General features: G+C 38.5%; 1 protein-coding gene across 1 annotated transcript in view; it reads left to right on the forward strand.

Moving 5' to 3' along the window:
* Positions 1-6: 6 nt before the first annotated feature.
* The window catches only part of VIT (vitrin), a 150,884-nt gene continuing 126,055 nt past the window's right edge, over positions 7-24,835 (forward strand). The window contains exons 1-2 of the mRNA XM_069072196.1: positions 7-255; positions 18,632-18,701. Coding sequence (XP_068928297.1) covers positions 18,650-18,701 — 52 coding nt within the window. The 5' untranslated portion in view covers positions 7-255; positions 18,632-18,649. The remainder of the gene's footprint in view (positions 256-18,631; positions 18,702-24,835) is intronic.

Genomic DNA, 24,835 nt, shown 5'->3' on the forward strand with positions numbered 1-24,835 from the left:
GTGTGTGTGTGTGTGTGTGTGTGTGTGTGTGTGTGTGTGTGTGTAAAATGTGTCTTTCAAAGTGCTGAGAGGCCAAGGGGAATGTTTGATTAGCTACTCTCAGGAAGAGAGAAAAGGTGCTCAGATCTCTACTTTGTTTCTTTCTTCTTTAAGATAATTTAGCTGGAATTTGGGATGCAGAAACGCTTGGGGGGAAAGGATATTCCTTCGGAGTGGTAGAAAAAAAATTGAAAAATATTTCACACTTCAAACAAGGTATGTCTATCTGCTCAACTTCTGGGCTTTGTGTAGAATTTGCTTTCCATTGTTAGAAGATCATGAAAATGTATTTGTTATTAAGAAACAGCAGCAGTGGCACTAACTGGTTGGCCTTACTGGCAAATTACTAAGGGTCCCAAGAGGGAATCCTTTAGAAAGAAGGTAATGCTACATATGTATATTATTGCATCTTACATTCAGTTCTTGGATACGTGGGATCTATTTTTTTTCGCCATGTGCGATATATTTCTTTTGCCACATATTTAAACCAACTGCTTGTGGTGAAGAGAAGTGAAACCATATAATATTGGTCTGAAGTTTACACATTTATTTACCTTACCTTTTTTCCTCCATCTCTTTATGCTTTGTTTGGGTTTATGGACTATTTAATTAGGAAAAGCAATGTCAGAAATGGAAATCATAATCATTATACTATAAGCTAAAAGTGAAATTGGTTCCTTTGGGTCTGTTTCTCTAGGTAGCTGTTTATGGGATTTGGCTTATGAATTCTGTTTATGGTGTGTGTGTGTGTGTGTGTGTGTGTGTGTTTGTGTGTGTGTGTGTGTGTGTGTGTGTGTGTTTTAGGCTGAATAGTCTTTTAGGGATAAGCCTGTGGGAATGAATGGCATTGTTAAAGTCTGCTATAGCAGCTCCACTATTCAGGGGGAGACAGGATATGTGATCTCTTAAAGCATGATTTGTGTCAAACCAGTATAAACATGAAACAAATACCTTCTGCTCATGTGGAGCTGAAAGAATCAGCCCAAATAATGAGAGTTGATAACGGGTTCCTAACACTCTAGGGCAATAGGGCCAGCATCTATTAGAAAATGGAATTCACAGTTTTCTTAAGGTATCTTGTAAAACCACAGTTATACATACTTGGCCATAGCAATCATTTAAAAAGTATGAGCACTTTAAAAAATGGCATTCTGTCATCACATCTCAGTGTAATAAACCAGGGCATTTTGATGGTGATTTTTGAAACAGGTTTAGTATTTTCTGGGATTATTTTTTAAAATTTATTATTTTTATTTATTTAATTTTTGATCTGGCAAGATGAAGATATCCTCGGGCAGATCATGATCAAATGAAATTTTTTTGTATGTTTTCTTTGAATGTTAACTTGAGCATTACTTTAGAAGAGGAAGCAGTAAAATCAGAGGACCTGTGTTCAAATCTTGCTTTTTTTTTCCATTTCATACCTATATAAACTGAGGGTAGTTATTTAACCTCTCTGAGCCTCGGTTTCCTTATATGGAAAATGGAGGGGTTGGATTCAGTGACCTATAAGGTCCCTTCCAATTCTCAATCTATAATCCTATGTAAGCTAAACTACTAGCTTTGATTTGATTAATTAAATTCCCCCCTTTCTGTCAGCCTAAGAATTGTAAAGCTACAGATGCTTCATTATTAATTGCCATGGACTGGCTCCTGGGGATTAAGCTTCATTTTGAGGAATATGTCAAACAAATGGCTTTGTCTGTATTGCATCTTGGTAATGAAAGCACATACCTCACCAGGAACACAGAAAATGATCGATCCCAAAGCCCCATTTTCTTCATTCATGTTATTAAGTAGCTAATAGAATTTAGACTTTTATATAAATTTTATAAAATTATTCATGTGGGGAAAAAAATTGAAGAAATAAAAACTTCATATTCCAAACAAGTACTTCTTTTGGATAGATTTCTGTGCTTTGTGTAGTTTGCTTTCCATTTTAATATAATAAAAATATATATGTTACTAAGACAGCAGGAAGGTACAAACTCCCTTTGGTTTTTATGCTCCCAGAGCCCAGCACATACTGGGTACTCAACAAATGTTGACTGTTTGATTGAGATAGTTTATGAATTGTGCACGGGTAAGCAAAGTGGTGCTGTGGAAAGAAGACTCCAAGAGTAGGTCCGGCAACAGACTGCTGTCTTAAGACCAACCTAGAAATGTTAGAAATGCAGAAATATTTTAACCATAAACTGAGCACTGGTAGGGATCTTAGAGGTCATCCAGTGTATCCTCATTTTAAACATGAGAAAACTGATAGGAAGACAGGTTAAGTGACTTGACCAAAGTTATTTGGTCTAAAGACAAAATTTGAACTCAGGTCCTCTAACTCTGAATCCAGGATTATTTACACTGTACCCTCACTGCTGGTTCTATGCTAACCCTGCCTCCCCCCCAAAAAAACTGACCTCACAACCCATGACAGTAAGCTTCCAAGGCCCTTCCAGGTCTAATATATGAACCTATGATCTCATCTTTCAAATGATGAGTTTCCCTGAACTTAGTTCAATTTAATTCAGCAGACTCCTACTGTGTGTCAGGCTACATATTGTGCTGAGTACAAGGAGAGTCCAATGACAAAACTTATAAAGCACTTTGTAAAACTTAATGAACCGTATAGATATCCACTATTACCATTATTTTTATTTTTGTTATTAATGATGCAGAGAATTTGCAAACTCTCATAGTTAGAAGTGACCTCAGTGACTATTTAGTTCAATATATGCTTGAAAACAAATCCTTAATACAACCTACTCAACAATGGATAATTCAACCTTTGCTTGAAGAGTTCCAATGAAGTGGAGGCCATTCTACTTTGGGGTAGCTTAATTAATTAAAAATTAACTGTTGGGGAGCTTTTCTTGACTCAAATGGATCCAAGATCTCATTGATTTAAAAGTTCCCTCTAATTATGCAAATTGCAACCCATCAATTCCTTTCTATCCTGTATGCTTCCAGAAGTTCACCACAGGGAGCCAACCCAAGGCAATCCTCTCTTTCTTCTGACATCAAAAGGAAATCCTTAATCCTCACTATGTTATCAACACTTTTTTTTCTTGCTATCATTCATTTCCTTGATGATAACTCATTCTTATTCTCTAAAGTACCTTATTGATTAGATGTTACAGCTGCCTCACACCCACCATATACTTCTCTATTGTTAACTGTGTGAATTTCATTTTTATTCCTGCAGAAACTATCATAGTGCATGTCTCACTGCCATACAACATCAAGACTAAATTTCCTGACATCAAGCCTAAATTTGTGTTGCTGAAAACTCCATACATAGTTCCTGTTTCTGCCTTCTAGAGTCAAAGGGAACAAACCTAATTCCTCCTGTTGAATTGAGTCATTATAGCTTATTACCCAATAGTGGCTTTTTTAACAAGTCACTTAACTTCTCTGGACCTCAGTTTCTTCATCTCTAAAATGGGTAAGAGGATGAGTTATACTAGATGCCTCTAAGGTGTCAGGTCTGAGAGGTGGTATTCTAATGGAATAACCTTTAAGAGCTCATTGCTACTTAGACAGAAAGAGGAGGCATCAAAATAAGATCTTTGAGGGAATCTACTTCCATTTTTTTTTTACCAGACCTGTGATTTCATTCATAAAGGGAACTCCCTATGAGGGAATTTTCTTTACTAATATAGGTTGACATCTGCTTTACAACATATGATTATAAATTATAATAGCTAGCGGTTATACAGTACTTACTATGTGCCAGGAACTGTGCTAAATGCTTTACAAATATTATCTCATTTGATCATCATAACAATCCTGGGAGATAGGTGCTTTTATTACCCCGATTTTACAGATGAAGAGACTAACAGAGCTAAGTGACTTTCACACAGTCTCAAACCTAGTGAGTGTCAGAGGCCAGATTTGAATTCATCTTCAGGCTTCAGAACTGACTTCAAACTCAGTGCTCTATCCACTATATCACCTAGCTGCCCCATATAAGAATTATAGTCTTAGAGACTTGCCTGGGATGCTAAGAAGTTAAATGACTTGCCTAAGGTCATATCACCAATATTGTGTAAAAAGGGAGAACATGAACCCAGGTATTTCTGATTTCAAGGTCGGTTCTCTATCCTATATGCAATGCTGCTTCTCATATTGCTAATAGTTTGAGAAAATATATTAACATATATCTGATTCAAATTGACACTTTTTTTAAATCAAACAGCTTTGAGTTGTTTTTTGTTAGCTTCATGACTCAGTTAAATAAAAACATTTAGGTTTGATTCAATTCAATTAAACATATGTTTCTTAAGCAACAGCCTTGTGAAAATCCTCAAAGAACACTATTGAATTCCATTCAAGATTGGACAAAGTGCAGATTACTCCGGTTGGGCTTTCCTATTTGGCTCAAGAGTCAGGAGAGGGGAACCTGTGTCCTTGAGGCCCCATGTGGCCCTCCAGGTCCTCAAGTGCGGCCCTTTGACAGAATCCAAACTTCACAGAACAAATTCCCTTAATAAAAGGATTTGTTCTGTAAAACTTGGACTCAGGCAAAAGACTGCATCCAAGCACCGAAGATTCCTCACCCCTTCTATAGACCCTGCTGTAAGGCTATTTTGAAAATCTCTATAAATATATCATTATATCATATAAATATATATAAATATATCATATATAAGTAATAGATATCAAAGCCATTTAACTCGTCTAATTCTCTTAAAGAAAACTAGTAGAGCACTAGATAACATAACTTTTCATGCATCTTTGTAAAGAAGGAGAGAACAACCAGGAACTGACTTCCCTCACAAGCAGACCATGTTGCTCTAACTACTAGGGATTCTCTGGTATGAAATCTTCAAACAAAGCAGTGGGAGAATTAATTACTTAAAGGGAGAATTACCTCCATGCCTTTGATCATGCACCTCTCTCTGCCAGGAATGTCCTTATTTTCTCTATCTGTTCTTACCCAGTTTTTACTCATTTTTCAAGGCCTACTTCAAATACCATTTATTTCTAAAATTATTGAGTATAAGAGGCCTCAGACAGTCCTTTAGCCAATCACTCAGTAAACATTTATTAAGTCCTGCTATGTGCTAGGTGCTGGGGATACGAAGACAAAATGAAACTGACCTCTCCCTCATGGAGCTTTTATCCTACTGGGGAAAGCAGTATATACCTGCATACATATTTGAATGACATATAGAAAAGTAAATACAAGAAAATACAAATTTCATAGTCCATCTATATCTGAACAAGAATCCACTATATATCATCCCTGATAAGTGCTCATAAGATCATCGGATTTCACAGCAATTTGTATTAGATAGGCCTTTCAGATTTTCTGGGCACCTTCCTCACAACAACTTTGTGTGGTAGGAAGTACAATTATCATTATCCCCATTTTACAGATGTAGAAACTGAGGCTCAGAGGTTAAATAACTTATCTTCCATCACACAGCTTTTAAGTGTCCTTGGTAGGATTTAAAACTAGGTCCTCTTCCCATAAACCTTTTGCTCTCTCTGCAATTATTCCTTCCATAGTGTGACTTTCTCCAATGTGATTTCAATATATATAACAGGTCAGCACAAGAAATTAAACAGGAATTTTGAGGGAGTTTTGCAGAAGCTGCAGACTATACATGGAGGCCAGCAGACAATATAGAAAAAGTTTAGAAACTCAGAAATGCATAAAATATATGTGTATTACTGTATAATATCAACATATTTTATCTTTTAATACCATAATAATTCAGACTTCTTCTCTAGTATGAAGCAAGGGCCAAAAAATTTTACGTGGATTTTCCAGATTGTGGGGCACTCCTAACCCCTGCAATGTGGAAGGGATAACTGCTACATTACCTTGTATCCTGTCTCTATGGGAGAACCTCATCCACTTAAGTGTCCTACTTTTGGATAGCTCTGCTTGAAATACTCATAAAACTGAAATCTGCCTCTCTGCAGCTTCTACCCATTCCTTCCTGCGCTGCCTCTTAGAGTCAAGAATTCCTTCATGAGGCCTTCTCTCACCTCCTACCTGCCTACCAACCAAATAATGTCTCCTCTTATAAACTCCTTTGGCAGTGCATTCATATTTCTGTTGTGGGGCTTACCATATGCTACATTGTCTTATGGTCATCTGAGTGCATCTTATCACCCTATTCCTTGGGTGTCTTATTTAATGCTGCATAGCCTTAGCGTCTGGCCTGGTGCCTTTGTAATCAATAAACCTGTGTTTGTTAAGTGCTTTCTATGTAGCAGGCACTGTGCTAAGCCCTAAGGGTCTCATCATTTACAGAGCTGTCTCCTGCTTGCTTTTTCCACTATTGTGTCCCTTGCCTGTCACCTCCTCCTGGACCTTAGGAAACATGAACCAAACTATTTGAGCAGCTGAACCTGGCTTCAAAGTGGCTCATATAAAAGTTGGGGCAATGGGGGTAAGAGGCAGGATCCCCATTGAACTTTCTTTGACTCAATCTCAATGAGTTACCTCCCTTAGAAATGCCTCTACAGAAGCAGTTTCCATCCACAAGATTGTCCCCAGGTCTTTGTCTTTGTCCCACAGGAGGTTCCTACTCCTATAAGATCTTAGGTCCTGAAGTCCCAAGATCTCTTCCCAGGTCTCCCTTTAGCAACTGAGATTAGCCTCCTAGACCCAGAATTCCTAGCTATGGCTCTACTTGTGTTTTACAAAGAGCTCACTAAAACATTGGTTGAATAAATGAGAATTAGCTTCAATTAGTTAAATAGAGTAGTTCGCTTTCTCTAATTAAATCCCGAAACAGTATCTATTCAATGTAACCTTAAGGGCAGAAACTATTTCCTTTTTTTTTTTTTTTTTTTTTTTGGTCTTCATATAATTAGCTTCCTGGTGAAGAGTAGGCTCCTAAAAATCCTTGTAGGATTAGAGTAAAGTGCGATACATTTTTCCTAGGCAAGTGTCACAGCCACTGCCCAAGATTATTTCCCTAGCACTGAGCTCATTAAGTCATTATTGTATTCAGTTGACTCATCTCAACCTTTCCCCAAGATTTTACCACATTTGAGTTGAAAATTAGGAGAATAATTTGCCCATGGTCACCCAACTAGCAAGTATTAAGAGAGAGGAAAGTCAGGGAAAGGGAAGTCATTGTTCTATTTCTCCTTGATTTTGAACTCCTGAAAAATGAAAAGCCTCAAACTTCCTTGGACTGTCTTTTGGCTTGAGAAACATTGAACGGGTTCATTAGAAAGATGCCACAGAGAAGATATTGAGCAATACTTAATCATTAAGAACATCAGGCAGGCATTCCCAAAGGAAAGCATTTATCTTCACCCCAAGGACTTAGGTTAGTGGCTTGTCACAGGTGTAATCTTGCCCCCCCATGACACACTGTTTCAGAAAATCACTTTCCATGATAAAGGTCTCCTTATTGACAAGACTGTAACTTGTTTCTCTGCAGAGTTAATACATACTATTTTCCCCCTACAATCTTTCCCTGAGTTTATGTAAGGGAAAAGAGAAAGCTTTGTGTGGGCATGTGATAAAAAATTCATAAAATCATCCCTGAGGTGATCTATACTAGCCTGACATTCTTTTCCCTCAGATTAAAAAAAAAAAAGAAAGGAAGAAAAACTAGCCCTTGGGGTAAAGTCTGAATACAACTCCCAGGTTACTGGGTCATTGGCAGATCTGCTCTTAGCCTGAGAGCCTGCTCTTAGGCTCTCATTGCTAGAAAACATTCACCGCAGGGATTGGATTTAAAAGAGAAAGTCAGCTTGCTCAGACTGGCTTTTGCCTTTGGAAGTGAGAAGTTCTGCATTATGAAAAGTGAAAGGGTGATTGCGAGGCAGAGATAACAGAAGTCTGATATCATTAATATGTGAGCCCTTGACAACCCAAGACAGCCTACAGCAACATAGGTCAAGCTTCTTCATTGGAGCTTTGCAATTAACTATTTGGATGGGTAGATGATACCAGCTTAGGCCAAAAAAAAAAAAAAAGACAAATGATATGTCCTTTTAGCCCTTGTTATTATTATTGATATAATTGTGCTATGATTATATTTTACTTATGCTGTGCGTGCTAGCTATTCATTTCCTCTCTCAACAAACCATGTATGGGAGCAAATAGGAGAGGGAAGAAATCACTTCATGGCAATTGGCCAGTGGTGGCCCTAAAGACAAGACCAAAGGGATGCATTGCATCTCATTATACAGCTACAAACCTAAGGTAAAATCATTAGTAGAACCAATGACCAACTAAATGAAAGTCACTGAAGAGTGAGAGATGGTACAGGTGGCCTCCATGAACATTTGTTGGCAAGACTCTTTTACCTTAACGTAGATCTGCCTCATTTTTCTTTAATTTAGGGAACTTGGATGATAGTTTTAGATCTGAAAGAGACCTTGGAGATCAGAGTCCAGGTGTTCTTAATACTGGATTTCAGGGGGTTCATGAATTTAGATGAGGGGAAAAAATTACATTTTTATTTTTGTTAACTTCCAACTTAAATTTAACATTTATTTCAATAATTTAAAAACACTATTCTGAGAAGGGGCCCATAGGTTTTACCAAAACTGACAAAGGGGTCCATGACACAAACAAAGTTTATGGATCTCTGATATTGTCCAACCCTTTGATTTAAAAAAAATATTATTGTTTTTTTAATCAGCTACATTTTCCAATGTATACATTCCCTCTTTCCCCTTCAAAAGTCATATCTTATTAACAAAAAATTTAAAAAGACAAAATAGACAATTCAGCAACATTAAAACATTAATAAAGCCAGATATTAACATGTACTGCTCCATAGACCCCCATCCATAAACACTCCTCCCCCACCTCTGCATAGAAGGGAGAGAGATACATTCTTATATCTCTTTCTGGGGGCCAAGTGTGGTATTTCCATTTACTTTATCTTAGTCATGGATATGTATTATTTTCTTGTTTGCTTTACTTTGTATCAGTTCATGTTTTCCCATGTTTCTCTGATCCATCATATTTGTCATTTCTTACAATACAGTGATATTCCATTACATTTATGTATCACAACTTGTTTAGTCATTTACCAATGACCATTTATCAATGGATATCTACTTTATTTCCATTTTGTTGCCTTTCTCCACCATAGTATCCCTTGTCTTTTGCCTCTAAAAGTCCTTTCTTTTCTATTATTGACTTTTTAAAGATATAAACCTAGAAGTGGAATCTCTGGATTAGAGGGTATAGATATTTTAGTTACTTTGTTAGCATAATTTCGACTTGCTTTCCAGAATCAATCCCCTCATCACATAGATAAGGAAACGGAGACCCAGTTAAGCAAATTGTCTAAAGTCATAAAGGTGGTAATGTATAAAGGAGGTATTTGAATGTAGATCATCAGACGACTCCAAATCCTTAACCCAAAGAGCAATTGAGGTGGTTATAACTAGGCGGCAGCATATAACCACATTGAGTTCTATACAAGAAACCACCAAAGGGGAGGGGGGAAAACCACCAAAGACACACATGCTCAGAAAAGGAGGTGAGTCAGCTACATGATAAGAGTAAGGCAGAAGAGATGGGTAGGGAGGTTCCCCAAAGACTGTGCCCTACATGTGGGCCTGATCCTCTAGGAAGCATTTAGAGAAGGGCATGGACACGACTTGCTGAGGATGTGTCACAGTGGAGGAGTTGTCATTGATAAGAGGAGCACCTTCACTGAGCATGGAATGGATTTAATAAAACCACATTATCAAAAAGTAAGGTTTGAACTGAAGTCATGTGACTCCAGGGTTAGTGCTTTTCCCTCCATATCACATAGAAAGAGCACTGACCTATTCAATTTGGTCCAGTGTTCTAGTCTGGCTAGATCTTTTAGGATAGTACCTGGCATTCAACACCTAAGGGACAGATGATAAAAGTAGCCCCTCAGGCACTTCTCAGCTTCCAGAGCACCAGAGAGGATGGGAGGCAACAGAAGTCAATGGCAGACCAGCCTTACTCATGTGCTTTAGAATTTAAGACAAAAAACAAAAGTATAGGCCAGTTTTGACCCTGGTAATTACAACTTAGCTGAAACAAATCAATAAAACCACATTTAGGATATCTAGCCACTTTGGCAATCAGAGATCCCACAGCCTCTAGGAGAAAAGAAGTCAGAGAATGTCACACACTATAGGTCAAGGAGTTTCATATGGAAGAGACATCCTAATTTGCAGCTTCAATGATTACAGAAAACTGGTAAATCCCATAAAATGACCAGAAGCACTAAGATGAGATCATGGCCCACTCTATGTCTTTCTAACCAAGTGTTTTCCCTAATGTATATCTTTCCTGTCACCTACCATTATAGAAGATAAATAACTCTTGAAAGCAGTTCTCTTGAGCTCTTTTAGGGGGCATGCCTGCTAACTAGTATTTTCCCCCAACGGCAATGGAAGAGCTGAACTACCACTTCAGAGATGTAATTACCATGTGCAATATTCCAAAGCATCACTATGGGTCAGAAGCCTTTGTGGATCTGGTAAACATTACCATATGGCAGTCCGTTAGCAGGATACAAAATGATGGCTTGAGAAATGCACACAAAAGGTCTCTCCCTTGGCTTTGGCTTTTATGACAAAGCTAAAGATAGCATGGCATAGAGCAACCTGAGATGAAGAAAACATGCCCCACAGATCAGATGAACGTTGTCATACTAATACCCGGGAGCACAAAAAACTACCCTGGCTGTGAATGGTGGCTAGAAATTGATCTGGGGGGTAAAAGACTCTTAATCTCTCTATAACCCTGGGCTCCAGTCCTGAGCTTCTAACTGCCTTCTGGGCATCTCCACCTAAATGACAACTCAAACTCAGCATGTCTGAGGCAACATGATATAGTGAACCCAAAACACCTGGGTTCAAGTCCTACCTCTGCCCACTATGTGACTTTGAGCAAGTCACTTAACCTCCCTATGTCTCAGTTTCCTCATCTTTAAAATGCGGGGATTATACTACATGGCCTTCAAGGTCTCTTTCAGCTATAAAGTCTATGATGCTATGTACTCCTTATCTTCCAGCACTATAGCCTGCCCTTTTTCCTTACTTCTCTATAATAATAGCACTGGTACTGTACCACTCAGCATAAGTTTGAGATCTTCTGTTGTTCTCTTTCTTACACCCCTATATCCAGTCTCTTGCCAAGTCCTTTCTAATGTACAAGTCTGATAATGTAATTTCCCCAACCAAAAACCTTCCCTAGTGGCTGCCCATTGCCCTCAAAGTTAAATATAATAAACCCCTCAGCCTGGCATTGAGGGTCCTCCGCAATCTTTCTCCAACCTACATTTATAGGTTTATTTCATGGTGCCCAACTTTAAATATACTATATCTCTGTCAAACTGGACTATTCAAGGTTCCCAGGCTCATTGTTCCCTCTCCTATTTTTAGATTTTTTTCACATCATCTTCCACCTGTGCCTGGAACTAATTCTCTCCAAATCCATCTGCCCCCTTTGAATTCTCTCTCTTTCACTGAATTTTCCCCCTCATCTACACAGTTGGAAGGGATTCCTTTCTTCTTGAGCAGCCTACCTTTTTGCAATTGATATAATACTTGAAGCTTTATAAAGCATCTACCCCAACAACAGCCCCTAGAATTGGTCTTACAAGTGTATATACACTTCTGTATTTGGTATTTAAAGTCCTCCACAGTTGGATTCCAACCTATATTTCCAGACCAGTTTCACATTACTTCTCCTCATGTACTCCACAGAATGTCCCAAAGTCTTAGTGTAGCTATTAGCTTTAATAGTTTAAAGTGTATATTAAATTTTATATGATAGAAGCAAAATTGCCCTGTTTGTGTCCCCTTCCAAAGTTCTTTATGTTTTATTCTTTGTTTTTTAATGTTCTATTGATGCCGGTTTTTTCTTTCTTTTCCTTCCTCTGTCTTTCTTCCATCTTCCTTTGTTCCTTTTTTTTTGCATCCTTATCAAGCAATTAGTTAGTATAGCTGACCTTCTATAGGAGTTTGTGGAAGAAGAAATGAAAAGTTTAGTTTAAATTTATTAGTTTAAATAATTAATTTATTATTAGTTAATTAATTATTAGTTTAAATAAAGTTTAGCTTTAGGCTAAACCCTATATATTCTAGCCATACTAGACTACTTGCTATTTCCCATACATGCTTCTATATTTTACAGTAATGACGTTTTTCCTTCCCTCTTTCTCATGGAATCTCTAACTCCTATTAAAGCTCAGTTCTAGGACTATCTCTTATAAGAGGCCTTTTCTGATTCTCCACCACCACCAAATATTAATGTTCCCCTTCCTCTGCCCTGAGATTACTTGGGCTTACTTGGTATATATTTTGTATTTATTTAACTGTGTAGACATAATTTCCCTATCTGTAGAAGGTAGGTTCCTTGAGGGTAAGAACTATCTTATATTTGTCTTTGTAAATCTCTATTACCTATTACAGTGACTGAAACATAGTAGGCATTTAATAGATGCTCTTTGTCAGCCTGAAGTATAATGTATCCCATTTTACATATGAAGTAACTGAGGCCCAAGATATTAAGTGAATTGGTAAGAACTGTATTGCTAACCAGTGTCAGAGTCAGTACTATAACTCAGACCCTCCACTTTCTATATCACGCTACCTCCTTATGTTTCTTTCATGTCTCTCTGGCTTGGTAAGTCAAACAACTGATCAGTCAGCAAGCATTTATTAAGGACTTACTGTGTGCTGGGCACTTGGCTTAGTGCTTTTTGTGTTCACTTGATTGTTCAATCATATCTGATTTGGGGGTTTGTTGGCAAAGATGTGGTTTGCCATTTCCTTCTTCAGCTCATTTTATAGATGAGGAGACGGAGGCAAACAGGGTTAAGTGACTTGCCCAGGTTCACACAGCTATGTCTGAGGCCAGATTTGAACTGGGGTCTTTCTGACTCCTGGCAGGGCATTCTGCCCACTGCGCTACCTACCTACCCATTTGCCAAGCACTACGAATATAAAAACAAGCAGAAAGAAAGATAGTCCTTATCCTCATGGCTCTTACATTCTTATGAGGGAAGACATCACATAAAAGGAAGCTGGAAAGGTATAAAGGGGAGGAGAGGAGAGATGAAGTAGGTACCTGACAGGGGGCATGGTAGAGAAAATCTGGAGTAAACCCACAGAGGAAATAATAGCTCGCATCTGTGTAGCCCTTTAAAGTTTGCAAAACACTTTTATAATTATCTCATTTGGTCTTCACAACAATCTTAGGGCATAAGTACTATTATTATCTTCATTGTACAGATGAGGAAACTGAGGTAGAGAGAAGTTAAGTGATTTGTCCACAGTCAGACAGCTAAGAATCTCTGGAAAGATTTGAACTTGTGTATTCTTAACTCCAAGTCTAGCACTCCATTGACTACAACACCTAGCTGCTTTTGTATTTAACTATATTCCAATGCATTATGCTATTAGTATATTTCTCATTTCTTGACTCAGTTGTCAGTTTCACAAAAAACAGGTACTATGCCAAACCCCTGATGCACTTCAAAAGAAAAAAAGGGATTCTATGAGGCAGAGGAAAGGATTAGGGATGATCAGTACAAAAGCATGGAAATGGGAGATGAGGTGTAATGTATGAAGAACAGAGACAAGGCCAGCTTTGCCAAATCACAGAGTATGAGAGGAGGAGTAAAATCCAATAAGCCTGGAAAAGATGGTATAGGGCTGGGTTGTATAAGGCTTTAAAAACCACCAGAGTTAGTATTTTATCCTAGAGGCAATTGTAAGTCACTAACATTAATCAAGTAGGGGAATCATATTTTTGGATTATGTTTAATGAAAATTACTTTTGCAAAATCATCTAAAATAAACTGGAGTGGTGAGAGAATTGAGGCATGAAAACTAATTAGGTGGCTATTACAATAATCTAGGCAAAGGTGATGAGGGTCTGAAAAAGGTAGTTATTGTGTGAGTGGAAAGGAGAAAGAGAAAAATAAAAGAAAATGCAGCAAGAGAGAGATTGGTGACATGCCATCATAATGCTGGCCTCAGGTGGTCCCTCCAGTCAGCCATAGAAACTTAAGTCAATTCCTCATCAATCAAAGATTTCATATTTCCCCTAAGACATTGCCGACTGTGAGCTTGCAGTATCTCACAAGGGAAAGAGGCATAGTAATTCTCTGCTTAGCTTGGCTGGACCAAATGCCAGCAGTGTGCACCAGAAGCAGCTTTATAGCCATTCTGTCAAAAGCATCAAAGCTGGCCTCTAGTATGTCTCCCATATGTTTTCTCCCACCTCTCCCAAGACTGCTGGATAGTTCTGGGCTCCACTACCCACTTGTTATTTCTATCATTCTTTCTACTAGAATGAGTATTGCAAGATAAAAGTGATAGCTTTTATGATAGTCATCCTCAGAGTATCAGATGTTCAATTGAAAAAAAAGTGTTTCTTGAGTGTATTCAGCATGGTGTGGGGGCAATACAAAACATAAGATATGGTTCTTGCCCTCTAGAATTGTATAACCTAGTTTTAGAGATGAGGCAAATGAGACAATAATGAATGAAAGAATGTAATTATATTATTTCTTCCATCATATCTTATATATGTCCCTTCCTTTCCTTTCCTACTACCACTACTCTAATTCCTTGGTGACCTCTCACCTAGACTGCTACAGCCTCCTAATTGATCTCCTTGGCTTCAGTCTCTCCACATCCTACACATTGATCTCCAACTGATGCTTTTACTACTCTAACCATGTTACCCTTCTTATATCTCCCCTCAAAAAACCTTCAGTACTTTCCTATTGCCTACACATTGAGGTACAAACTCCTTACCTTGCTATTCAAAACCTCTGCAATCTAATCTCAACCTCCCAGTCTAGCTTTGTCTGTAGCTGTTCATTAAGCATGAACTCTCTTCCCACACAAACTGATCGACTCACCATTCTCTGAAGATACCTTGTACTTTCCTACTTTATTCCATCACTTTCTGCCCATATAGAATGCCCTCTCTAGTCCTTCTGTCTATGAAAATCCTGCCCATTCTGCAAGGCCAAGCTCAAATTCCACCTCCTCCTAGACCATCCCAGCTTGGATCGTTAGTATTTTTTTCTACCTGTACTTGTCTTCCTCTACTAAAGTGCTACTCAGATACCTCAATGTAGGATGGTGGTTACCAGAGACTCTTCAAGGCTATTTAAATAGAACAAAATCACTGGCAGGTCCTACCAAGTTAGACAAGATTCAAACACTGGCCTATATGTGTATCACCCAAGGACTGGCCTAGCTAAAGACTCAGCAACAGAATGTTGGCTACCAAATGAGAATGTTTTTAGTCATGGGAACTTAAGCCCCATCTCCTGAGACATGGAGAGATGATTACTTGTATAGATAGGAGAATTAGTTCTCATGTTATTAAAATATTAAAGTATTAGATCAATAGTTCTCAAATGGTATTTGTTCCATAGCATCCTACAAGTGTACCATGAAATGGAACTTATACATGCAACTGCATCTGAGTCTCCCCTAAATGGTAATAACACATTCACTTATAATCACATGTACGTGCATGAATATCTTATTCTCCTATAATATGCCATGATTCCTCTCAACAAAGAATATTCCTGTGCTACAAGCAAAAAAATCAGAATCATTGTGTTAGATATCATATTTCCAAGAATATTTTATATTCTACTTGGCATCCCCTTGCCCATGAAATCTTATTACAGTGCCTTATACATAATAGGTCCTCAGTAAATATTTATTGTTATCATACACCCTATTTTTCTCTCTTTTTTCTCATATGTTTAGTTGTTGGTTGCTAGATTGTGTAACATAAGCTAAAACTGCTCCAGGAGTGAATTTGCATATTTGGAGCATGCTACTTTGAAAATCTCAGTTGTTCTTTTTGTTTTTGTTTTTTTTAAGGTCAAAACTAACTCAGCTTATGAAGTATAACATTATGTGCCCCACATATTATTTCATGTTATTTTACAGAATTAGAGTCCCAGCTGACAGGGGCATCAACACTCATCTAGTTCATTTGGTACCTGAACAAAAATCCCCTCTCGATATAAGTATTAAGGAGTCATCCACTCTCCACTTGAAAACCTCCTTGAGGAAAGACCTACTACCAGAGCTGAAACTATCATGAGGAAAATGGGACTTTGACACAGGGCACCAGTATCTAGAGGGAATGAGAGGAACTTCTTCCTGGGGAAAGTCAGCTGCTTCCCACAGTGACCAAAATCCTCATACTCCACCTCAAGATCATCTGCCAGCCAGCACTGTCCTCCCTAGGATGCTGAGACACCTCTCTTTGTCCAGTTTCTCCCCCTCCTCATGCCCCTGTAAAGACAAGAACTAGACTGTCCCCTGCAAACGTTGAGAGACAGTCCTCTGCGTGATTGTTGCCATCTCCCTCCTACACTGACATATATATATATATACACACATATAACCATAACAGTTTTGCTTTGCATCCAGGTAAAAAAGTTTCTCTTTATAGCTCTACCCACCATGTCCTAAGACAATCCATTTCACTTTAGGGCAGCTCAGCAGTAGATGTTTACTAGCTATGGTTGGCTGACCTGCTCCCTGACCTTGGAAATGGATAAGAATGGGAACTTTTTACATATTTTGAAGGGCGTTTTTCCATTTCATGTGTCTGTGCAGAGAAACAAGTAAACTAAACAATAACTATAATGAGATAAAGTCCTGCAAGCATTCTGATTACACGGAGCATAGTGGCCCTGGTCAGTTTCCATCACTGGTGACTCAGTATACTGATGTTATCTTCCTCAGGGCTTAAAGGATTTACTGGAATCCTACTTATTTTTATGTGTCCATTTAGCACATGAAAGATCAAATTCTATTTCCTAATCACATCCTGAAATCCCAATGGTTTTAGGCAGAACTTGCAATTGGGCCACTTAAGTACAAAGAGAACTTTTCTAAACAAAATATATTCTGTCTCTCTCTCCCTCCCTCTCTCTCTCTGTCTCTCTGTCTCTCTCTCTCTGTCTCTGTCTCTCTCTGTCTCTGTCTCTCTCTCTCTGTCTCTCATCTCTCCCAATTTCTCTGTAATGTGTGTGTATACATACACACACATACATTTTTTTTCTTTTGCTTCAAAATTCCATTTCCTAGGGGAAAGGATAATATCACTAAGAAAGCAAAGATACTTATCATGATCATCGGCAGAAGTGGATTAGAAGAAAGAAGCCAGGATAGGGGAGAGTTAGGCCTATAGAGTTTACTTCAAAGGCAAGTTGGAACTATTTAGGCCTACTAAATATGCAAACACTAATTTCTTGGATTAATGAAGGCATATGAGAACTACATCACAATTAAAATTTTTACAAAACTTATCACAGCTCTCCCTGTATTGCATTGAATCCCACGGCAGACTTTAATGGCTTGATATATACTTTGAGACTAATGTCTATTAACTAGTCATTATTTAACTGCTGGTTACTATCTTCCTTCAGGGACTAAAGCTTATCAGAACTCTATTCGGTAGAGTTTAGTAGAGTGGCTTGTTCTGTTTGGTTTAGCCTTGTTCCTTAGACTAATTGTTATTGTTTTTGATACCATGAAAACCAATAATCAAGAAAGATTCAGTGTAAAACAAAATAAATCATAGCACTTTGGGGCCAGAATTCCCTCATTTTATAAATGAAGAGGGTGAGCACCAGAGAGATACAATGACCAATGCCTTGCCCAGATCCTGCATCTAGTCCTTACCTGAACCATGATTATAATTCTTACTTGTAGACTCACAAACCAGTTGATAATAGAAGTGTAAATGTAGATATAATCTAAGGAAGATCCCTTACAGCTCCAAATCTGTGGTCTTATGATGCTATTAATTTTCTGATTCCTGATTTGTACCTAAATATAATAATAATATTTACAGAGTGCCTGAAAAGTTACAAAGTACTTTTTCTGTATTATCTGATTTGGTCTTCACAATGACCTTGCAATCTAGGTAACTATTATACAAAAGAGAAAACCGAGGCTGGGTGTTTCAGTGACTTGGCTGTCCTATCTCTGGCAACTAGTAAATGTCAAAGGCAGAATATGGATCCAGGTCTTCCTGACTTGGAAACCTACACTAACCACTGCCTCATGTCACCCACTGTTATATAAGTAATAAGTATGGTAAGTAATAAGTAAGGAGTGACAAAGGTTCAAGGAGTTGTTAGCTCAGAATTTTGAACACCAAATAATGTGAAAGGCATGGCAGACCACCACAGAACTCACCAAGCCAATACATTTGCAGACCAACAGACCTTCCAGTGCTGGCAACTTTAGAGAGACCCCAAGATGCTCCCAGAATAAGCACAGCATCTGACTGGCCAATTTCCAAACCTGGTCTGGTATTTTGCTGAGATTGACTTTTTCCACTGTCTTGTTTGGTCCAAGGAAAGGACAGGGACCCAAAAGAAGTGGCAAAGAAGCTGATGGCTCCAGTTGGCATGTCTAGCTTAGGATAGCTACTGTGTGTGCCAGGAACACAGGCCATCTGCTATCTCAGCAGGGCACATACAGGAGGACACGAGTTGGGATCCTGGGGCTCCAGAGGACAATGCAGAGTGATATAGCTGATTCTCTATCATTGAGTGAGTTGAAATTCAGAACTTCTGGCTGAAATGTTATGGTGTTATTGTTTCTTCCTCTCCAGGGTGCTATTCTTATATTTATGGGAATTGCTGTTCTCGCTATGAAGGCATCTGTTATTGAAATGTTCCTTGGTAAGTACTTTTATATGTGTGTCTGGATACACTCATAACATTTTCCTAAGAACTGAGGGGAAAAAAACAAGCCAAAAAAAGTTTTTAAACTAAAAAATATTGCACAAAGACTATTATAAGTCTTTTCAAAATAAACATTCTGGGACAAAGTTGTAAGAGAGAATGCTAACTGCATATTTGATCAATTTTATGCGCTATTCATCTACCTACCCAGAAACAAAGAGTCAAGATTGTTGGTTGGTTACTTGATTGCCTGGACTTCAGTCTAGTCCAGCTAATGTTCACAGGGCAGCACATTTTGAGGTTAAGCTCTGAGAACCCTTTCTCTCCCAACCAAGTGGTTTATTTACGAGGATGCATCCATCATTCAGTAAACATTTATTAAGCACCTACTATGTGCTAGACAACGAAGGAGATCTAAAAATAAATTAAGCACAGCTGCCAGTGGGCATAACTGCCTATTGGGCAGCTAGGTGGCACAGTGGATAGAGTGCCAGGCCTGGAGTTAGGAAGACTCATCTTCCTGAGTTGAAATCTAGATTCAGACACTTACTAGTAGTATGACATTGGGCAAGTCACTTAACACTTTTTGCCTCAGTTTCCTCATCTGTAAAATGAGCTGAAGAAGGAAGTGGCAATCTTCCCCAGTATCTTTGCCAAGAAAACCCCAAATGAGGTCATGAAGAGTTGGACACAACTGAAAAACTACTGAACGACAAAATGGCTACCACCTCAAGGAGCTTATGTTATACAGGGGGAAACAGCATATACCCAGAATCAGGACCCAAGTGAAAAACCTGACTTTCCCACTTATCACTCAGTTTCTTCTTCTTTAAAATGAGGGGGGTGTCTGAAGTATCACCTCATACCTATGAGATTAGCTATTATGACAGAAAAGGAAAATGATAGGCATTGAAGAAGATGTGGAAAAAGTGGAACACTAGTGCATCGTTGCTAAGGTTGTGACTTGATCCAACCATTCTGAAGAGCAATTTAGAACTATGCCCAAAGGGCTATAAAACAATGTGTACCATTTCATACAGCAATACCACTTCTAGGCCTGTATCCCAAAGAAATCATATAAAAGGGAAAAAGACCCACATGTACAAAAATATTTATAGCGGCTCTTTTTGTGGTGGCAAAGAATTGGACATTGAAGGGATGCCCATCAATCAGGGAATGGCTGAACAAGTTGTGATATATGAATTAATGGAATACTATTGTTCTATAAGAAATGATGAGCAGGCAGATTTCAGAAAAACCTGGAAAGACTTACATGAACTGATGCTGAGTGAAGTGAGCAGAACCGGCAGAACACTGTACACAGTAACAACAACATTGTGCTATGATTAACTATGCTAGACTTAGCTCTTCTCAGAAATACAATGATCCAAGACAATCCCAAAAGACTTGTGATGGAAAATGCTAACCATTTCCAGAGAAAGAAATATGAGGTCTGAATGCAGATCGAAGAATACTATTTTCACTTTTTTGGGTTTTTTTTTTGTTTCTTCTTTCTTATGGTTTTTCCCTTTTGCTCTTCTTTCACAACATGACTAATGAGGAAATGTTTTGGCATGATTGTACATATATAATCTATATCAGACTCCCCTCTCTTGGGGAGGAGGGAAGAAAGGGAGAGAAAAAAATTGGAACTCAAAATTTTACAAAAATGAATGTTGAAAACTATCTTTACATGTAATTGGAAAAAAATAAAACAATGTTAAAAAAATTTTTCAATGAAGGAGTTGGACTGGATGGCTTCTAAGGTCCTTTCTCACTCTAGATCTATGATAGTATTATGTATACTACGAAGTAGAGAGTAATTTCTTTTGTGGTGGCTGTCCCCTGTACCTGGAGTGCACTCATTCCTTATCTCTACCTTTTAGAGTCCCTGGATTCCTTCTCAACCCAGCCCCAGTGCCACCTTCTGCCTGAGCCTTTCCTGATCCCCCAGAGGCCAGCCCCCCTTTCCCCAAACTATCTTATACCCATTCTGTATATCTATTTTATTTACTTATGCATGCAGAGGGGTTATTCACTCCCCAATTAATGCAATCACAGAAGGCCCATGCAGCTGGATTGAATCAATCAATCAATCAATCAAAGAAATATTAACTAGTTGTGAACAAGTCCTCAATAAATTTGGGAGGAGAGAAGCATTTTGATCATTGAATTAAGATAGATGATAGCCACATCCTTTGTGATTGACTGAAAGAATCAGACATACCTCTTGGCCTGTGCATAACACAACAAGTCAGTTAAAAAATCTCACAGTACAGTAGCAGTGGTTTGAGTAGTGGTCAAATCTAGTGGTAATAGTCTCCTGAGAGGTAATTGCTTTTGGTGGGGGAGGTGGGGAGAAGGAGATCTTTATTCTTTACCCCAGTGATGACTTTGTGGATTTCAAAAAGTTAGATCTGGAATTTCCATTAAAATCCATATCACTATCCCCACCTGACAACAGCATTTGCCTGAGGTGCTAAGACAGACATGAAGGGCAGACTGGAAACATGAAGGAAAGGCCAAATGAGGATTCTATGAGGGTTCCAATGCCCACTCTCTGGCCCAGCAGAGAACTATACCTAAGGGGAACTTCATGGGGCTTCTACAAAGGGAGGAAAGTACTTCTAGTAAACAGAAGCAAACCTTTGACTGCATATGATATCTAAATTTGAGCCCGCTCTCCCCAAGGATCTAACATACAGAAATGGAAAGTTACCCACAGTTTGGAGCAGGTTGGGGATGTTTCTAATAACAACTTTTCTTGCTATACCTGCTTAGTAAGAGTGAATACCCATTTTCTAAAAGCTAATTAAGTCTGACTTGTAATCAGTGGGAGCAGTATAACAGTAGGGGCTCATGAGTAACAGTATTAGAAACCCCAGTCTCTCAGATATATATATATATGTATATATATATGTGTGTATATATATATATATCCTTAAGGGATTAATATTCATCTTTCCATTGGCGATCTGGCTCACCAATGCAAGTGGGAGTTAGAGAGCAAGTTCAGGACAGTGGAGAGTCAATTCTTTTTTGTGGTTTTTTTTTTTGCCCTTTTGGAGGGCAATTGGGGTTAAGTAACTTTCCCAAGGTTACATGGCTAGTTTTTTTGTGTGGGTGTTAAGTGTCTGAGGCTGGAACCAAACTCAAGTCCTCCTGACTCCAGGGCCAGCACTTTACTCACTGCACCACCTAGCCGCTCAAGTCAATTCTTATATATACACATTGTCTACCCCCATTTCACATTAGAATATTAGCCCCTGGAGAGCAGAGACTAGGTCATTTTTGTCTTTCTATCCCCAGCACTTGACATAGTGACTAGTATACAGTCTATGTTTAATAAATGGTTGATTGAGGCGAAGGAAGGATTCAGACAAAGTAGTCTAGGAATATCAGAAGTTAGATAATACTTTCAACTGGCAGGTAGGAAGGGAATTAGAAGGAGGCTTGAAGGGCACAAGATTCTGAAAGGTGGAAATAAAAAGAGAGTTCATTCCAGGCATAGAGGAATAGCCAGGTCAAAGGCAGAATATGGCATGCTGAGCTTGGGGGATAGTTAGTCCACTTTGGCTTAATATAGAATGTATGAAGGAAAGCAAAGTGCAGTAAGGCTAGAAAGAAACTAAATATCAGGGCAGAAGTGAAGGGACCTTACTCAGAATGTCTGAGATATGGACCAAGAAATGCATAGGGAAGCCTCAGCTATCATAGTCAAAAGCATCCAAGGCATCCATGCCCCAGTCACAGGCTTCTACTTCCATTTAACCTAGGGTAGCTCACTCAGCACTACCCTGCCTGGCCAGCTCCTCTTTATAACTCTACTGGCCTCCTCTGTTCTAGAGTCCTGACCATTGATACCCTCTGTCAGGGGCACCTTCTCCATACTGTGAAATCCTAAATAGGATCTTACTGTCCTAAAACTGACTCTCCACTGTCCTGAGCTCATTCTCTAACTCCCACTTGCATCGGTAGAGCAATTCAGGGCATTCAAAATCTGAACTAGGTATCCTTTTCTATATACCTAAGGGGTGAAAAGTCAGGAACACCTGACTGAGGCTTTGCAATTTGACCTGGGACTAGCCTAGTTTATTAGCCAAACATTAAATATTGGCAGCATATCAGTGATTAATTTGGGCAACAAAAGAGAAACCTATTACCTTCTTAACCTTTCAGAAATGCTACCTCCCCTTATTTAAAAACAAAACTGAAAATGCCATGTTCACACACCTCATAGCCATTTACCCAGGAAACTTTGTAAGTGGTCCCCTAGCATTTCCCATTTGTCTCCTTCTTGAATCCCCTCAAATTAACACCTACATTTCACTTCTTAGTACCTTTAGTCATTCATTCCTAACAAGAGAAAGGAGTTCAAGGAAGACAGAAGGAGGTAGCTCTGGTCAGTTGGTGGGATTTTTTTAAAGGCTTTCTGAGTCTAACATATAATCACTTCATAAACACATCCCACAATGATCAAGACAAAAAAGATACCTCCTCTTTCTCTCTGCTCACACAAACACACACTTCCCACCTCTCAGCCTGTCTTTCCTGAATTCTTTCTTCTTTTCTCTCCACCCTCCCCCAAACTGTCCTTGACGCTAAGGTCCTGTCAAGATTAAAGAAAGTATGAGGGGCAGGGAGATCAGAGTCCAGCTCTCCAAAGTTAAAGTCTTTCATAAATGAAGCTTTCAAATAAAATAATACAATGGCTCTTTTAAAAAAAAAGATTATGAAGACATATAATATATTTGTATATATATTTATATATACTCATATGCACACATGTATATGTGTGTGTGGCAAACAGACCTTTAAGAGGTAGAAATAGAAATAGCTATGGATATGGATATAGATATGAATATAGATATGGAAGGCCTATTGTAATAAGGATATTGCAAGATCATAGACTTAGAACTATAAGGAAGCTCAAGGATCAGCTAATCCAATCCCCTAATTTTATGAATAAGGAAAAAAAAATAAGGATCAGGGAGAGTATGACTTGTCTACTGTCAGGTAAATAGATGGCAGAGTAAGGATTTGAATCCAGGCGCTATGACTCTAAACCAATCACTTTTCCACTGAGCCACGTGACCTCCTTTTCCAGAAGATAAGGACAAATAGGCTTTTGCACCTAGAAGAGAGCTTAAATATCATCTAGTCCACAAGTTAGGTCCCAAAAAAGAGAAAATGTACTTTCTCTATTTGGGGAGATATGGGGGACTATGGGTGTGAAACACTACATACATTATCATACTCCAGTTCTGTGTGTGTTCATTTTGCTGAACTGCTTCCTTATCCCTCATTTCTTTCTTATTTGGGGGGGGGGGTTGTTGTTGTTGCTATTGTTGTTTTTACAAAGGATAGGTCACTGAGTAAGAAAAGGGAAAAATGTGTATTCTGAAATGTGGATGATGCAAGGATAAATGACATCAATAATCATTAAAAATAAATGAAGATGATCTCTAAAACCCTTTCTAGCTCTTATATTATCTAGTCTAGCCCCCTCATCTTAGGGATAAAGATACTAGTCTTTGAAGATTTAAAATAAAAAGAACTTTGTTTTAAGCCTGGTTCTATAACTTAGCATCTTGGATAAGTCACAACTTCCCTGAAGCTCAGTTTCTTCATCCACAATGTAAGAAGATTGGATTAGATGTCCTTTGACATTTAAACCTTTAATCCTATGATTCTATGATGTAAATTGACTGTTACCATTCCATTCTTTCAGTTGTGTCTGACTCTTCATGACCCTGTTTGGGGTTTTTGCCATTTCCTTCTCCAGCTAATTTTACAGATGAGGAAACTGAGTCAAACAGGGTTAAGTGATTTCCCCAGGGTCATACAGCTAGTAAGTGTCTGGGTCCAGATTTGAACTTAGGAAAATTTTCTTTCTGATTTTAGGCCCTGCATTTTATCTGCTGCACCACCTAGCTGTCCCATGGATGATATGGTAGCTCAAGTTGGTCGTTGGCAAAACCAAAACTAGAATTGGCATTTTCTGACTCTAAATGTAGAATATTCTCTCCAAGTGCTGCAAAATATTTTAAAGAGCCTAGACATTCAAAATTATCACTCAATATCCATTCTAAATAATGTCACACGAAACTGTTAACTAAGTGTTTAATAGA

The sequence above is a fragment of the Petaurus breviceps genome, unplaced genomic scaffold (genome assembly GCF_028583685.1).
Source record: "Petaurus breviceps papuanus isolate PSGF00001 unplaced genomic scaffold, PetGlider_PUasm1.0 90845, whole genome shotgun sequence".
Classification (NCBI taxonomy): Eukaryota; Metazoa; Chordata; class Mammalia; order Diprotodontia; family Petauridae; genus Petaurus; species Petaurus breviceps.